The sequence below is a fragment of the Coccomyxa subellipsoidea genome, assembly GCF_000258705.1.
Source record: "Coccomyxa subellipsoidea C-169, whole genome shotgun sequence".
Taxonomy (NCBI): Eukaryota; Viridiplantae; Chlorophyta; class Trebouxiophyceae; family Coccomyxaceae; genus Coccomyxa; species Coccomyxa subellipsoidea.
The window spans coordinates 15,524-31,954 of record NW_005178040.1 but is presented as its reverse complement, the minus strand read 5'-3'; the positions used below and the strand labels follow the sequence as shown (position 1 = coordinate 31,954).

The 16,431-nt window shown below is 52.6% G+C and overlaps 1 protein-coding gene across 1 annotated transcript; it reads right to left on the bottom strand.

The window, feature by feature from the left end:
• Nucleotides 1-2,023: 2,023 nt before the first annotated feature.
• COCSUDRAFT_83609 (hypothetical protein) lies at nt 2,024-14,383 on the bottom strand (the record flags this gene model as incomplete). Its single annotated transcript, XM_005650721.1, has 23 exons — nt 2,024-2,180; nt 2,578-2,792; nt 3,365-3,437; nt 3,793-3,956; nt 4,382-4,513; nt 4,774-4,919; nt 5,212-5,394; nt 5,773-5,848; nt 6,138-6,279; nt 6,560-6,645; nt 8,470-8,711; nt 8,966-9,214; nt 9,539-9,678; nt 9,810-9,858; nt 9,977-10,168; nt 10,782-10,945; nt 11,274-11,437; nt 11,714-11,890; nt 12,807-12,920; nt 13,361-13,490; nt 13,665-13,836; nt 14,110-14,166; nt 14,275-14,383. 23 exons carry the CDS (start codon nt 14,381-14,383, stop codon nt 2,024-2,026), a joined length of 3,333 nt encoding a protein of 1,110 aa, XP_005650778.1.
• Nucleotides 14,384-16,431: the final 2,048 nt, after the last annotated feature.

Below are 16,431 nucleotides of genomic sequence, written 5' to 3'. Positions count from 1 at the left end.
ATTGCAGAGGGCCACCAAGTGGTCCACCCCTATTTGCATCTGTACCGCGCTCTGTGCTATGGCTCGTTGATGCCAGACGCATCTTCTGACGTAGTAGTTAAATGGCATTTGTGGAATGGCATTTGTGGAACTCTTATTGATGATTGACGAGCTGAACCTCTTCTGAGACTTCACTTTTCTGACCAGTGGATTAATCTGAGATGTATACAGGACACAGACGAAGTGTGGACGGTGCACACATAAACTTGATTGTAATACGTGCAATATTGCACTCTCACTCACTCATCTTCATAATGCGCAGCACTTCATGAAATTCAGGAATGGTCACCCATCGTGCACACAAATTTCAGGCAAACCAACAGGGCACCATTCAGTGGAGAAGCTGATCTTTTGTTCTCCTAATGAGCAGCTGTAAAGATGACAGATCTCGCTCTGCACCCACAACCGCCTCGTCTATGCTTTCAAGCTGGTCAAGTGTAGGCTCCAATCTGGTCTTCAAATTCTCCAGATCCTGCAAAAGGCAGCACCAGTCTCAGTTGCGATACAGCAGAATAAGAATCTCTGCCATTCGAGATAAAGGGCAGTAATGTCATCGAGCATGATGGACAAATCTGCAATGCGCAGGGCCTCACCCTCTGAGAGCCAATTTCTGCCCTTTTCTGCCAAAGGTGGTAGAAGACTATTGCGAGAATAGTCTCTGTGCTGTGAAGCAGCAAGGTCACCTGCAAGCCAACATGTCAGAAGGGTGTCAAATAGGAGCTTTTGTAAAGTACAGCACAGTGGCAATCCTGTGATGCTCGAGCTCTGCAAGGTGTATGGCATGCAGAGGGAACAACCCACCTCCCTCTCGGCCAGTGCAACCGCCCTGGCCAAAGCAGCTTTGGAGAGCTTTGAGCCAAAAAGTGCAGGGGCTTCCTCCTCTGCTGCAGGCCCTGTGTAAAGCTGCATTGCAAACCAAATCCAAGTCAGCCTACTACAGACACAAGAATGCCATCCTATCTATCACCACATACAGCAGTGGAGCTTTTTATACAGGAATAAGAAATCGACCAAAACACACCTGCAGGGCTGTGCTGGTGCTTGCAGCCACTGGATCATGTGCCCTGCTCAAGGCACTCAGCAGGCTCCGCCGCTGCTCCAGCACGCTGTAGAGGCCGTCACAGGCCTGCGCAGCAGGTTCCAAACACACACTTAATACATGTCCACATTGTCTACACATCCGTTACTGCAATGCCATCAATTCCACTTCAATGCAAGACCCTCGAGAACGTTACAGCGATCCCAAGTGTGCCCTAGGCGGTCTTTGCAAACCAAGTGCCCAAGGTTGGAAAGTCTGAGCAAGCAATGCAAGGTCACCTCTTCTGACACCCCAGAGCAAAAGAGATGAAAGCAAGGATGTGCGTTGCATTGCCTTGAGTAAACATCAGTAATGTTGCAATATGTAAATCACAAAAAGACCGCCCATTCATGGCCCGATGCCATAGTTTAGGTGCCATTAATAGAATTCTGACACCTCAAGCATGATGCTGGAATGTAAGAAACCGGTGTGATGTCGATGGGGCCAGCTCACCTGGACAATGAGGTCCTTCATGAGGAGCAGGGTCGGCGTGGCCCCGTCCTGGAAGCCGGTCTGCTGAGTGATGACAAAAGTGACTGCATCGCTGCTGACTAAGTCCTGCAGATAGCGCGCCAGTGCACACTGCAGCGTGCGGACCTGCATGCAACCACCACACGCTATCACGAAACATGCTTCTTACAATCTCCTTTAAGGAGGCCATCATTTCTCACCAGGAACCTGGATTGCTGGACCCCTTGAAACACCAACCGACCCACCAAGTGCAATCAGGCATTGGCTTTCCCCTTGATCATTGTATATAATCCACTACACCCCTAGGATTCAGCTTGCTCTGCTTAACATTAAAGCATCGGTGGGGAAGCTGAGGGCCAGTGGATTGGAAAAATGCCGGACACAGATAAGAGGCACTTGCGTGGGCAGCAGAGTTGACGAGTCCCAAGTTCAAAATTACATCATGTGAAGGAGGCTTGCCTGGAGGGTGAGCCTGTCTAGGCTCCTGCACTCGGCCAGAGGCATGCTGGGGCGGCCCTCGCGGCCGGCCTCCACGGCGGTCAGCAGCGGGCTCTGCCGCTGCTCGTCCAGTGAGAAGAAACGCACCGCCAGCCTGTGATTGACAGAAACCAAAATATTCGGTATAGATATTGCAAGATCTTTTTAATCTCAATTGACCTTGTCCTCATGCTTACTTGCACCAATCATGTTTTGTATCCGAGGAGATGCACTGAGGTCAAGGATTACACAACCTGTTACCTGACTCTGTCACCTGAACTTGATTCTGTGAGGATTCCTTACTAGCTGTATGCAGGAAAGTAGAGCTCCAGTGTACATGCGACTACGTAGCACTGGTGCATGACCTGAGACGACTTCTGGATTTTTAAGAATTAGCTACTGGGCTTGGGCAAGAGCCCCCGCCCTCCTACGGAACCCCCCCATTGTTCTGTCAACAACTCTGAGTGACAGGCAGTCTGGCAAGGGAAATGGAAGGAATGTCGGGAGCGTACTGGTAGGCCTTGAGGCGCAGGTCTATGGCTGTGCTGGAGGGGTGCTTCTGGTGGTAGGGCACCAGCCGTGCCAGCAGCTGCAGCACAAGCGCGGCAGCTTCCAGCTCAGCTTCGCCCGGCTGCCATCCCTTGGCGCCCGCACTGGCCGCCTCGGTCAACACACGCTCCAGCGTGCGGCCGTGAGCCTCCACAAACCCGGCAGCCGCCTGCCTCACCTGAACACATGCCGCACATATTACTACTGTAATGATGATTCTAGAACCCTGATTAAATAAACTAATTTTGACCCTGCGGATGGTTTACTAACAGCTTACCTGCCTGCGGCGTAATATCATTATACGTTGTCTTCATTTAGCATTAATGCATTTTCCTGCCACAAGGCAAGGTGTGTCTGCAGAAAAGCTGCAGGTGTCACAAACAGTGTGCATCATGCCCACGGTTGATCCGAGCAAGACCAAATCAACCGTGGGCATGATGCACACTATTTATATCCCCCCCCTGCCAGCAAAGACAGCTGGCGGGGCCCACATGTGCTCTGGTCAATATTTGCCACTTCCTAATCTGGTTCGGATGTTTATCCCAAAGTTGCATGTCACGCACGCGGGCAGTGCAAAAATGCAACCCACCAGGAGACATCAATGGGACAATTGCGCTGGCTGCAGCTTTACAGAGTTGCAAGTGAGATGTGAGTCAGACTGCAAGGCGGCCATTAACAGCATTGCATTGTGACCTTGCAGAGGAATCAGTGATTGCAGGCGCATGACAACGTTGGGTCCAGTGGCGGCACCTGCTCGCTGTCAGGCAGACCGGCCACATCGGCTGCAACCACGCGCAGCACTCCTGTGTTGAAGCGGCTGAGCCTCACGCGTAGAGAGGTGGTGTCAGAGTGGCGCTGTCCCGCCCTGGGCTCCTCTGGCTGCAGATCAATGGCCTGTCGCACACATTCACCCCGCTCACACTCAAGTCATTGCACTTTCACTTAGGCTAATTTCGCGTCCAGTAGCCGGGTGATGTGTAGAATATGTCGTGCATGACACAAGACTCACTCCGTCATCTGCAATCAGCATCCCTTGACAGTAATGTAGAAAGCAGGAAAGTGATGCATGGGAAGAAGAGTCACCCCTTCCACTGCAGACAGCTGAGCATTGCTTGTACTACTAAAGATGAAGGCATGTGCTGAAAACAAGAATGGTTGACATCCAAATTTCTCCTCACACGACACCAAATGGCCCTGATTGCAGGCGCAGCAGTGCGCGCACCTGGCAGCGGGTGAGTTGATTGATGATGTCAACGGCAGCCAGCCGGTAGCCGCTGCCGGAGCCGGCACCAGAGGCCTGCAGCGCGCTGCGCAGCAGCCGCAGCAGCAGCGCCAGCTGGGCCTCATGCACATGCAGCGCAGCCCTCGCCTTTGGAGGGACCTGTGCGCAGCCAACCCACCCATAAATGTTGGATTGTTGTGAGTTTGGCACTTACTGGATTCTTCTCCTGCAGGCAGTCAATGGCGGATATTTTGTCGGCGTACACCACTTGCTTGACGTACCAGTCCCCGAGGGCCGGAAAACATGTGATAACAATACAATACAATGATCACTTCTATACATTCATCATAATATCAACCACCAGAAGTTTTCTTGAGCTACTTTCTGGGCACTGTATGCTCCGAATTAAAATGCCAAACTCAACAAATACCACCAAAACAATCTTTCCAGGTGGGGCCAGACTGCGTCCTGATCAGGAGAACCAGACAGGATTGAAACAGATACAATAGATGGGCAGTCAGGGGTGTGCAGAGCAAAAAACTCACCTGGAGCAGGGTGGTGTGCGGGGAGTCCACCAAGTCCATGAGGACGCGGTTGGCCACGCCGGAGCCATAGATGGAGTCCAAGATGACCTCGCCAGGGTCGGCAGCCAGCAGCGCCAGCAGCACTGTCAGCGCCTGTGTGTGCGCCATCTGCACCACACATATCTTCAGATCATTCCATGGCAGACTTCCCCAACAAGTTTAAACTTGGTGTCATTTCACTTTGTCCTAGTGTCAAAGAGCATGCTCCCTGGGTGAGGCCTGTACATGTCTCACTTCTCACATACGCATGTGTCTGCATGGTTTCCAAAATGCGAAGTGTAGCAATTGGACGCCAACAAATAGCATAAAGCGCAAAACTGCACTCGTGCATGATCAGAAGTGTAGTCACTTACCGGGTGCACGGCTGCTGCTGTGGCTTGAGTGGCCAGGAGGGGTATGAGGAAGGCAGCGTCCTGGAGCAGTGCTGCGTTGCCCGCCTCAATCTCTGACTGGGTGTCGTCGAACTGCGCCAGCGCCCCGTTGGCAGATGACTCAGCATCTGCACAGCAGCGCACGCTCCAATCACAAAATCCTAACATCCTTGCTCGCTTACTGGCTGATAAACCTGTCCTTCAAACGCCAGGTGCAAGGTCAACAGCTTGCTTGGAGCTCACAGTTGCGCAGCATGAATGTGGTCTTCTGATGGATACACCCTATCTGCACCTTGTGCACTCAGCAGGAATGCTCTGCATTCCCTCGTCATGTCGCCATTACTAATCTGCCACCTTGTGGTTGTGCTGAGATCTGTCTATCACAGCAGACACGCAACTGCATACACAAAGATAACACACCTTGCAAGAGGGTCTGGAAGAGCGAGGGCGGCGCATGCGCAAGCCTGGGCGCACGCGTGGCCTGCAGGTACGCCAGCAAGGACCCCAGCAGAGGGATGCGCACAGCCTCCATCTTCTGGCCCTCTCGCAGCAGCACGAGCAGCTGGCGCAGGATCGCATGGCTCTGCGCCGGTAGCCTCAGTGCTGCGCAGCGCAACAATTGTGGCAAAGTCAGCACCAAATGCACTATGACATTTAAGTCCGTCTCAATCTATTGTTCCCAAATTTAATCAGATTCAACCTTGAAACATTGCAGAGTAAGTGCAAAGAAGTGTTCCAGTATCAACAAATGAAATCGCACATGACACACTTGGAAACCCCCATAATATGTGATGTCCTGCGGAGTTGCCAGGAGGCAAAATGCGTCTGCAGGCATCCTGCAGATGATAGTCACACATTCTACCCCTTGTTTGACTCGCCAGATACAAGCAAGACCCAATCCGACCATGGGCAGAGTGCTCAGGATGGCCACAATGTGGGCAGCTTTGTGAGCTTGAGATATTGTGAAACTACAACACCCACCTGCACTGGCGTCGGGTGTCAGACCCAGGCCGCTCTGTGCCTCCTGTTGGAGCCTCACCAACAGAGTTTGCACCACCTGCACAGCAAACATGAAGAATAAATATGGCACCGCAATGTCAAGATCGGCCCCAGCTGACGGGGGCTGCTGTAAACACTGAGCATGGTGCCCACGGTTGAATGGGTCTTGCTTTGAGATCTGGCGAGTCTAATGGGTTAAGGGTTATGGCAGCCTCAACCGCAGCTTGTCTGCAGACGCATCATGCCTTTGGCAGAAACAGCATGTAATTAATCATTGCACTCACCTGATCATCAAATTAAGGGGTATGGAAGTTTAGAAGAGGTTGGGTAGAAGAGACATGAGGCACCTTGCAGAGTGGTGGGGCCAGGCGGGCAGCCTCAGTGGGCAGGATACGAGCAACAGTGTCCATGACGGCTTCCAGCGTCTCCTTTGCAACCTCCGCAGCGCCGCTCCGCCTGTTGGGAGACACGCTTTCCAGCAGCTCATACCTGCAGCCAAACATGTGCAATCATCAAGCTCACTTCTGCCAGAAACGCTCTGCTTGGAACAGAGCTTGCTGGCATTCTAGGAAGTTGAGAACTAGCCCTACAATAGATGTGCCGAACGAACATCTAGTCACATCAATGCACTGATGTGTAAAGTGTAGTGCTACACGTCATTCCGACTGCCAATACTCATTCCCTGCCAAATTTGAAAGGACCCCTCCTTCAGGCTTGTACCTTGGGAAGCTACAACCCGTTCATATTAGCGCCATGCAAATGAACTCACCTGCGGGTGAAGGTGATCTCGATGAAGGCCTGCCATGCGTGTATGAGGGCGGCCTGGCCGCCGCACTCCTCCACATAGGCGTTGTACTTTTGTGCATAACGCATTGCCCCCCGGCATGCCTCCCTCAGCTCTTCCAGTGCCCCCGGCCCTGGCCCCCCAGGATACCTCCTGCTGTCCTGCTCCTGCTCCACATACCTGCGGCACACAATGTAAACTTTAAATAGTACACAGCGCAGAGAAGGTTGATTTCTGCCTGGAACAAGAGCCCATTGTGAGGGAATCTGTCTGCGCATTGAGAGCTAGAGACCAGAAACTCTGCGGGGAGCCCGATCCAATTGATCATGCTGCTGGTAATTTAACGCCAGCATGACCCCAAATCTGCTACGATAACCTTTTTGGACTGCAGGGTTGCAGGTTTTACAATCGCCACTATGCTACTCGCTGGTATGGACGCCCCGCCCCACAGTCATGGGCAAGATATCAGAACACAGACTGGGAGGTCCATGAAGGCTGCTTAAAAAGTTCCATGCAAGCAGCAAGGATATGGAGGCTCACTTTAGCTGCAGTGCGCTGGAGAGTGCAGGGATATCGAAGCAGAGGTAGCCGTGCTCTGACAGCGTCCTGACCCCTCCCTCCTCCAATACTCGTGACGTGCTCGCCATCAGCCCATCAATGTCCATCCTCTGTGATAAACCATTGAACCGGTATTAGTCATTTTACCACCTTGGGAAAGTTGAATGCTTGCTTAATGCATGGCCACCATGCCTGAACAAGCGCACGTGACCAAGCATTGAAGCGATGTCAGTCATGCTAGCAACCAGAAAAAAAAAGAATGCTTGCAGACAGATTTGAGTGGCTTCCAACCCTAAACAAGCGCAAGCAGGAGATGTAAAGGGAGTCAAAATGCATTCAGGAAAATCCTGATAAATCCTAAACCCTCACAACTATTGACCAATGTTCGTCACCTGTTGGGAGCGCCGGGCATCAGCGCTGACCTCTGAGTTCAGCTGGGGCTGGGTGAGGGAATATGAGGCGGCCTCAAGGATGGCAAACACGTTGCTCTGGCGCGCTCCGACCATCCCTGACAGCATGCACATGCTCAGACGGCATTGTATACTTCCACACCATCGTCTTACCTACTATCAATTCAAAACGTTGAATCTGTACAACTTCCCATAATCTTGCCAACTCAACTGGAGCCATCGGCATGAGCAGCATTCCAGTGAAGACCACACACGAGCTCTTCAAAAAAAGGGCCATGGACAAAGGCACACCATCGCCATCAGAATCCTGTGGTACGCCAAAGAACGCTTGCAGCAGCGTCTGGCAGTCCTCCCTGTGAGCTGGCAGCGCCATGTCAGCCCTGTGCAGCTGCAGCGCAGCTATGTGCAGCAGCCACGCGCACTGGTGCAGCGCTGCCCCCTTCACCACTGCCTGCAACACACCCAAAACTCTCAAGCACTCTCCTACAGCACACCACACATGTTGCAATTTTGAACGCGGGGAAAAGAAGCAGCAATCAGATGCATGCATGCCTTACTTTAAAAATTGCAACTATCAACGTCAACTATCAGGAACAGGACCATTGGACTGGGAAATGTAGCATGTACCATGCATGGACCAGCAGCATGCTGCGCATCCGGTTCTAGTTCCTTATTCCAAGATGGATGTGTACTTTGCAGGTCCATGAAGCCGGTAGCGTGGAACCATCGGTGAAATAACAATACACATGCCCAAAGTAAGGCTGTTCATGTTCATACCAAACGGGTTGTAACCATCGATACGCTGTGATGATTTGAGCCACAGGCAGTGGTCGTACAACCTGCTGCATACATCGACAAAGCAGAAGGCTACAGGTTCCGTTGCGCGCGCTCCTAGTCCAAGGGTATGCCTTTTGCAGGAACAAGTACCTGATCTGATGACAGGCCGGCGGCGATGGTGTCGAGCTGCAGAGCGACGAGCTGGACCTTGCGGAGGATCGCCAGAGTTGAATCACCGGTGTGGGGCGCAGCCGCGAGCTGGTAAAAGAGCTCGATGAGGTGCTCGTACGCGACCGGGCGCGCAGCCGGCAGGCTTCCGGACTGCGCACCCTTCAGCGCGGCCGTCATGCAGCTGTAGAGCAGCCGCGGGTCCAGCATCGTGTTCACTACCCCTGAAACCCAGCGCATCACGTTCACCACCCTGGAAACTAAAAGCATTGCATTCAAGACCCCAGAACCTTAGCGAGCGGGTATTTATATCTAGGTCTGGTTAGGTATAAATAAATTCCCTGCAGCAAGGGACCTCCATGCATATGACCAATACAGCAGCATTTTAGCATGCATTTTTGCAACGAAGAAAGGTACAGCCTGCACAGCACATGTGCCAAGCTATGGCCCAAGCATTTCAAGCGCAATGAGATTACACCTTCAGGGCCATCTTCTACATCAAAGCCCAGCAGGATGTGCGCCAGGTTTGGCGGTGGAGCATCCAGAGAGTCCAGCAGCAGTTGCAGCACCAGCGTCGCGCGCTCGTCGTCCGCGCCGTCACTGCCGGTGGTTGCTTCCTCAGCGTCGTCGTCGTCGTCTGTGGGATAGAACGCGCCGTGGCTGAAGAGACTCTCCTGGAGGATCGCAGCAAACCCGGCCCGCAGCCGCAGGTACAGCGGCACTTTGCCTGCAGGCGCAACAGAGTCATTATCTGAGTTGTATCAGTGGAAGCTGCCAGCTCGCCATGCAAGCACTCTTGCCCATGATGCCACATTGCGAGGGAGGCAGCAGTCGGCAGATTCTTTATCAGACTACGGTATGAGATGTTGCACTTGGGGAGGACTTCCTTCCAACATTGACTTGTACCCTTGAGTGTCACGCTGCAGGAAAGCCAGCAGATGTCAAGCGCAACTCTTGCATGCCGTACATAGCAATGGATCTCTTTTAAGACTCTAAATGTGAATAACAAGGTATATAAAAGGTAATGTGATTGTATTTCGCGCGGGAGCACCTGCGGCGATGGGTTGCAGGAGCAGGTCTGGCAGCTGCGGCAGGCGCTGGTTGAGGGTGAGGGTGATGTGCACCGCCTGCGCCTGGATGGCGGGGTTGGGCGCGTAGCACACATAGTCCAGCAGCGACGGCAGCCACCGCCTGTCGCGCTTTATTATGCCATCCAGCGTCTCATAGAAGCCTGTACCCACAACTTCCGGATCAGCAACTCTGCGGTTATTGTCACAACAGCGGGTCTTTTCTCAGCATTTCCATGCAGCCGTGCAGCCGACTCATCGTGCAGAAGGTCGATGTGCACCGGCTGAAGCAGTGCAGACAATTCTGCATGTCCAGGTGCAAGGTAAGTGTGGCAGAATTACTGTCTAAATGGCCATAACTGCTAAATAATAGATAAAAGCAAACCAGAGACAACAGTGAGACAGTGACAAAGCTGCTGCACCCGAAAGCTCCGTCTGTCTGAGGGCGGCCACCACAGCTGTGTCGAGTGCGAAGGCCGTCCTAATCAGGCGCAGCGCTGCCAGCACGGCGGCCTCCTTGGCTGCGCCCCAGTCGGTGTCCTGCCGCTCTGCCGCCAGCTGATCCGCACCCCCCGCCAGTATCGTCTCGATTGTCCGCATCGCTTCTCGCTGCCCTGCACAGAGGCAGTGCTCTTTCTTCCATTGCCATTTAGGTTTAGGGTTTCAGGGATACACTTAATTCCAACACAAGCCCACAGCCAAAAGGAACAAGTGGGAGCGCCCGCGGGCGGCCACGAGGTCATACGCGAGCTGGGGGGCAGAACCAGTCGCAGGCCCGTAAAGCCAATCGCCAGGGAGATATTTCGAGATAATCAAGGGCCAAAATGGGGCAATCCCCCTGGAAAGGCCTCTAAACTGCGCCTCGCGTTCCGTTCAACTGCCGTGGCCGCCTGGCGAGCAGCCACATGGCATTAGGAAGGGGCAAAAGATAGAGATTAACCGTACCAGGTTGACCGATCGTAAAGGACATTCGCCTTATGGGGAATGACCAAAAATCACAATTCACATTCATTAGGCACTTGTGGTCATGTTGATTTTGCAGCCTGTGTGTTTCAGCTGCATAGCACGGTGCCCGGGCAACATTCAGAATGAAGATGTGCGGATGATCAGCTGCCGCCACCACTGTTATCTGCGAACCATGCTATTCAACGAGCCTTGTGCAGCTTGGCCACTGTCACTGCATCAATCTTAGTGCCATGGCAGAATGTCCTGTAAAAGGGATCATACCGAGCAGGTCCATCATGACGATGACCCCTGGTGGCCTGGACGCTAGCGCCTGAGGTGCTGCGCTGTCGTAGGAGGTGGCTACTGATGTGGCGCTCAGCGCGCGCAGGCACAGCCTCAGGTGGTCCAGGGACACCTCTGCCAGCTCCCACTTCTGCCTCTGCTGCCTGCACCGCCAGTATTCCATGTGGGGTCACAACTTCTTCTCTTTCCACATACTGCGAAACATTGCAGAAGCAACAACAGCTTGCTCTTTTGCAAGAGGCATGCATCTGTACAACACCATTTGCAGCACACTGTTACTGCAAAATAGTGCAGAAAATCTGCTTGTCCCCCAGTTTCAAGCATTGCTTAGAACATAAGTTTTCTCGTCTTGCACGTTGCTGCATACTGCAGAACCATGAACAGCTTGCTCTTACCAGAGTGGCATGCATAGGGATCAACTTGTTTGCAATTTAGCGCAACTGGAGAAAAGCATAAAATTGGTGGGGGTACCTGTATGCCCTTTGATGGAGCTGGCTGAGGACCTCCGCGCGCACAAACTGCGCCAAGTGGCTGTAGGGCCGGGCCTGAGCAGCAATGTTTGCTCCAGACGCCTTCATGAGCGCATTGAGTAATCTCACGAAGGCCACTGTCTCCGAGTACTCCTCTGCCCGCGACTGCAATCATGGCATGCAATGTTACATCAGAACAATATTTCATTGGCAACACAGCTAAGACTGGTGTCGAAGACACATTTGCACGGAAGTCTGCAGGGAAGGCGGGGCTGTGCATGGCATGAAGATGTTGAGACAGGCTACATTTTTAACCAAGAGAAATTGCAGACATGAAGAATGAGCAAGGGCCATGCAGGGAGGAAGGAGAGCCTCCCAGGTGTATTAGAGTGCACCAACAATGATTCCAACCAACTATTTAAGATATCCAAAAGGGCACACCTCTATCTCATTGAGCTGGTAGCTGATGTCATAGCGTGCGACAGGGCCCATCAAGCTGTCCTCTGCAGAAGCAGGCTGCACGACCACTGCCTGCAGCAGCCGCTCCCACAGAGACGGCGCCAGCTCCGGCCGCCGCGCAAACGCTGCTATGGCGCCGTCCAGCGCGGCCTTAACTTCCTGTCAGCCACACTTGCACTATTGTGCTTTTGCGCAGCAGTGCTAAACCATATCTGTGCTGTACGCAGGGTACGCAGGATGGGACACATAAAACATAATTGGTCTTCTCAACGCCAGGGCATTTGGGTAGGTCTTAGTCTAGAGGATTGTCCACAGTCCATACAACGGAGGCCTACAACAACGCCTTGGGTTTGATAAGGCGATTTTGAGTTGGGATTTTCTGATTTAAGGATGACTGGCCAGAGAGAACCGGTGTACCTGGGGAACAGGGTGACACATGAGCTGGAAGAAGATCTCCCAGAGGGGCACTGCGCCCGTCTCATCCTCCAGAGCGTGTGTCCATGCCAGGGTGTCGGCCGGGGCACCTTCCTGGAACACGCGCCTGCAAGAATTTGACTAAGAGTTGACTAAGAATTCAACTAATTCAGATTGATCGGTGTTGGGTAAACTATTGGCTGTGGTGCAATCCTGCTATTTCCGCCCCCTATGCCTTTTCAATCAACTGCAAAATAATGATGCCGCCTTCATCAATTGTTTCACCGATGCTTGTCACAAGTGTGCCATTTGACAGAATGACGCAACCATGCTGATCCTACATGAGACACCACCATGAGATAGCAAGAAACCCTACGAGTCATTAATTTCACCTGAATAAGCGAAGGTATGCTGACAGACCCTGCGCATCGTTCTCTGGCACAATGGCATCGACAGTGCGCCCGGCCGCTGCTCCATCATCATTTACCCCCTGAATCCAACATCAAATTCAGCAAATATCCCCTCACAACATGCGTGTCTCTGCTCAAACTGTCAGAAAATGGAACAACAGGTGGGGCCACCAAGCTAGATCAGCATAAATATAACACAAATAATCAGCCAGCAAATGCAGGTGGAACAAAAGTCATGGGCCGGGGCGTACCTGTTGGTCTGATGCTGCCGTGTAGCGGGCACAGTACTGTTTCATGACATCAAACAAGAACTTCCATGAGATGGTGCTGTAGGTGTTGCCCGCCCTCAGCTGCTGAAACATGACCTGCACACCAAACCCATTGCACTCGGCATTTCCAGCTGATCCTGAACCCCAGAGTCTGATGAAGCAGTCTTTGACGAACACTAGAAAGAGGTTCTTTGGGCAGCACCTGCGCTCCCTTTGGGCGAGAGGCCAGGGATGTGAGAACGCCCAGGTATGCCACGAGGACAGCTGGCACTTCCCCAACAACTGGGTTGCGCGCTATGTACTCCATGAACTCTCCCAGTACATCATACCTGCGCATCAACGAAGCTTATTACATTTGCACACACCGGATGCTTGGTCAGAAGACTCCACACCATGGCGTCATTTGTAAGTCTGCAGTGTGCACCGTGGACTGCGTGCGGAAAAATGCCACATTGTGGCAAGACACTGGAAACAGGACATCTGGGCTACGTATTGACGCACCGGAGTTCTTGGTCCAGCCAGAGGTCTGGGAAGACATCATAGACGGCAGCAACGGCGTTGAGCAGATCCTCCAGGGCATCATGAGAGGCGCCATTGGCCACCAGGAGTGTGCCCTTGCTATTCATGCGCGCCATGCTCTCAGCAACCAAGGCCCCCACTTCATCCCTGCAGGTAAATACCTTGTTTTCCATGACTCATGAATACAAGAAGTCTTCAAGATTTTCAGCAGAGAAGGAAGGAGGGACACGCCCAACTGAAGAGGTGTGCCATGCAAATCAGCTTGTGCCCCTCTGCACTGCTCCATTGAGTGCAACAGGCAGTGGGCAGACGACTTCTCACCGGCCCGGCTCAGCATCCAGGAAGGTCATGAGCAGCTGGTGCAGCGTCTGCGCATAGAGCTCCTTCTGGAAAGGGAAGTCGTCCTCAAAGGGCACCGACTTGAGGATGCCGGACGTGAGGAAGTGCAGCGCCCCCGACTCGCACGCCTGCTTTATGCTGTTCGCCGCCCTCTCTGCACGTTGCACAGAGAACTTAAATCACACCCTTGCATCCTGCCTGATGACGGTGTGCTCAATGCCACAGTGAAGCACACAGGTCAGTGATTGCATCAGATGAAGGGTGTTTAAAGAAGGATGGCCAGTCTATTTGATGCACTAGTGTTGTCCAGAGAAAGAGTGCGTCCTCTGTGGAGCGTAACAGCAGGGCTCACCCCTTGCAGTGGCTGGGCCATGTTGGGCAAGCAGAAGGCCCCACGCCAGCCTGGCCACAGCCATGAATCCTTCACCCGGAACAGCAGTGCTGTCCAGCCGCTTTGCCACCTCCGGCTCTGCCGCCAGCTCACCTGCAGTGCATTGTTCATGCTGACATCATGCAGGCTATATTTAACACAGCATCCGAAGATAATGCCGGTCAGAAGGACGTTGTGCATTGCAGGGTCTCTGAATCTTACCCAGCAGCTGGTCGTCAGCTTCATCATCCAGACCTCCAGGGATTTCCTTTGGCAGCAGCGTGGAGACAAGCGCCACCAGCACAATGCCCGCCTGCTGCCAGCTGGCCATATCTCCAGCACCACGACCTTCATGACAAACACCACATGCCTCATTTTTGCAAGACTTTCAGAGAACTGAAAAGACCACAGCGCATCTGCTTGGTATCATATAAAGGCGGGACAATGAGGACACTGGTGGGGTCAGGGGTACCTCGAGTGCGCAGCACAAGGTGGTGCAAAAGGTCGATGAGTGAGGCCACATCGGCAGGAGTCAGGCGCGGCTGAATGCGGCAGCTGTACACCAAGCACTGCAGCATAACAATCAAACATTAGAGGAGGACAAAAGCAGCATGCGCACTGGTGAATTATATGTCACTTCCTATGCTGCAAAAAGCATTGTAGAGGAGCAAGTGCGCACCTCGCAGAGGAGAGTGCGCTCTGTGTGCACAACAGCGTGCCTGTCCACCTCGGCCCCCCTTTCATCTGCAATCTTGGCCAGACGACTTCCGGGCTGCGGCTCAAGACTGGTGTCCTGCAGCACAGGATACCCTAATGAATGCTTGTGCTAGCGCCAGCTGGCGTGCCATTCAACGGATTCACGGTGGATCACTCAACACATGGACTACTTGAGAGGAGCCATGAGCGAGACCCACCCCTATGAGCTCAATGAGGCGGCTGACAAGCAGGGAACGGCCGTTTGCTCGCAAAGACAGCAGTCCATTGTTGAAGTTAGCGATCACGGCTGACACATCCTCTGGCGGCTCAGGACCTGGAAGTGCCTGCACCTGCAGGAGCCGGTGCAAAGCCCCCACCAGCCCCCTCCGCTCCTCAAAGTATACCCCGGCCGCAACCTCCGCTGACACCTCCCCCCTCTGCAAGCCGGCAGTTAAATTTGAGTGTCAAGCAATGAAGGCGTCATGTACATCAAAATTCGAGAGCTGCTGGGCCGATGCGTCTTGTGCATTAGCTTCACCTCGTCATGGGCGGTCAGCAGGCAGAGCAGGCTCTCGATTTCATTCAGCTTCAACTCCTCGCTCAACAAAAGCACCTGTGAAATGCAGGATTTTATTAAGCAAGGTCCTTCCATACAGGCAGTGACAATGACTCGATGCCCTTTGCCAGATTCTTACCTCGCGTATGTCCGACGCATCGAGGCGCACAGGCCCCAGGGATGTTGAGGGATTCCCGCTTAGAATCTCATTTCGTGATTCTGTGGAAGGTACCTGTGACAAGCACAATGATGGGTTTGCACTCTCTGCTCAAAGTGGATATCGACCACGTCTGGTGTACATTATTCAGTTTTGCGCTGACTAAAAGATAATTCGCAAATCATTTCACATATCTATACATTGGCAGTCGCTCTCGCGTACCCTGTATCTCAAAAGGTTGATGAAGCTGGGTCTCAATTCTTGTAACCTCAGGGAAATATCCGATGAAGACACCCCAGCAGAGCCGTATGTAATGCTGTCAACATACTCTACAATGTCCCTATAGTTCCAAGCTGGCTCTACCATCGAGTTCTGCGCATCAGAGTATTCTTAAAAAATGTCACACGTGCAGTTGGAGCTCTGAATTGCAGTATAGATTCGCGATAACCAGGAACTACTCTGAATCCTTGTATTCCTGCACGACTTGGCCACTTCTGAATAATTCAGTAGAGTGCATGGCTGCATGCACATGTAAGTCAGTCACGCGGCGTTCCTTTTCGTTTGCACTCGTCAAGCTCCCCTGCCTTGCATGTCGTGCAATAGATTGCCCCACCTAGAGGTCATCTGGTTACGAAAGGCTGTATTGATGTACTGATTTACTAATTGTACCAGTGCACTGTTTACTGTCAATGTCGACATATATGTCTTCGATCAATGCCTGGCAGCTTCATCTTAGACTTATAGAGGACTTTGCCATTTCAAAAAGGGAATAAAGAACATGCTTGTCTTCGTTTAGAACTTCTGGTGACAACTGGAGATGCTGTTGAGAGTTGGGCGCATGCATGGCATGATGGCTGCATGCACAAGGAGGACGATCAGGAGGCGTTCCCTTGATCAACTTCACGAAATTTTCAGCCAAGACTGAGGAAAGCGTCACCCGAAGACAAAAGATTCACATAGGTCAAAGGAT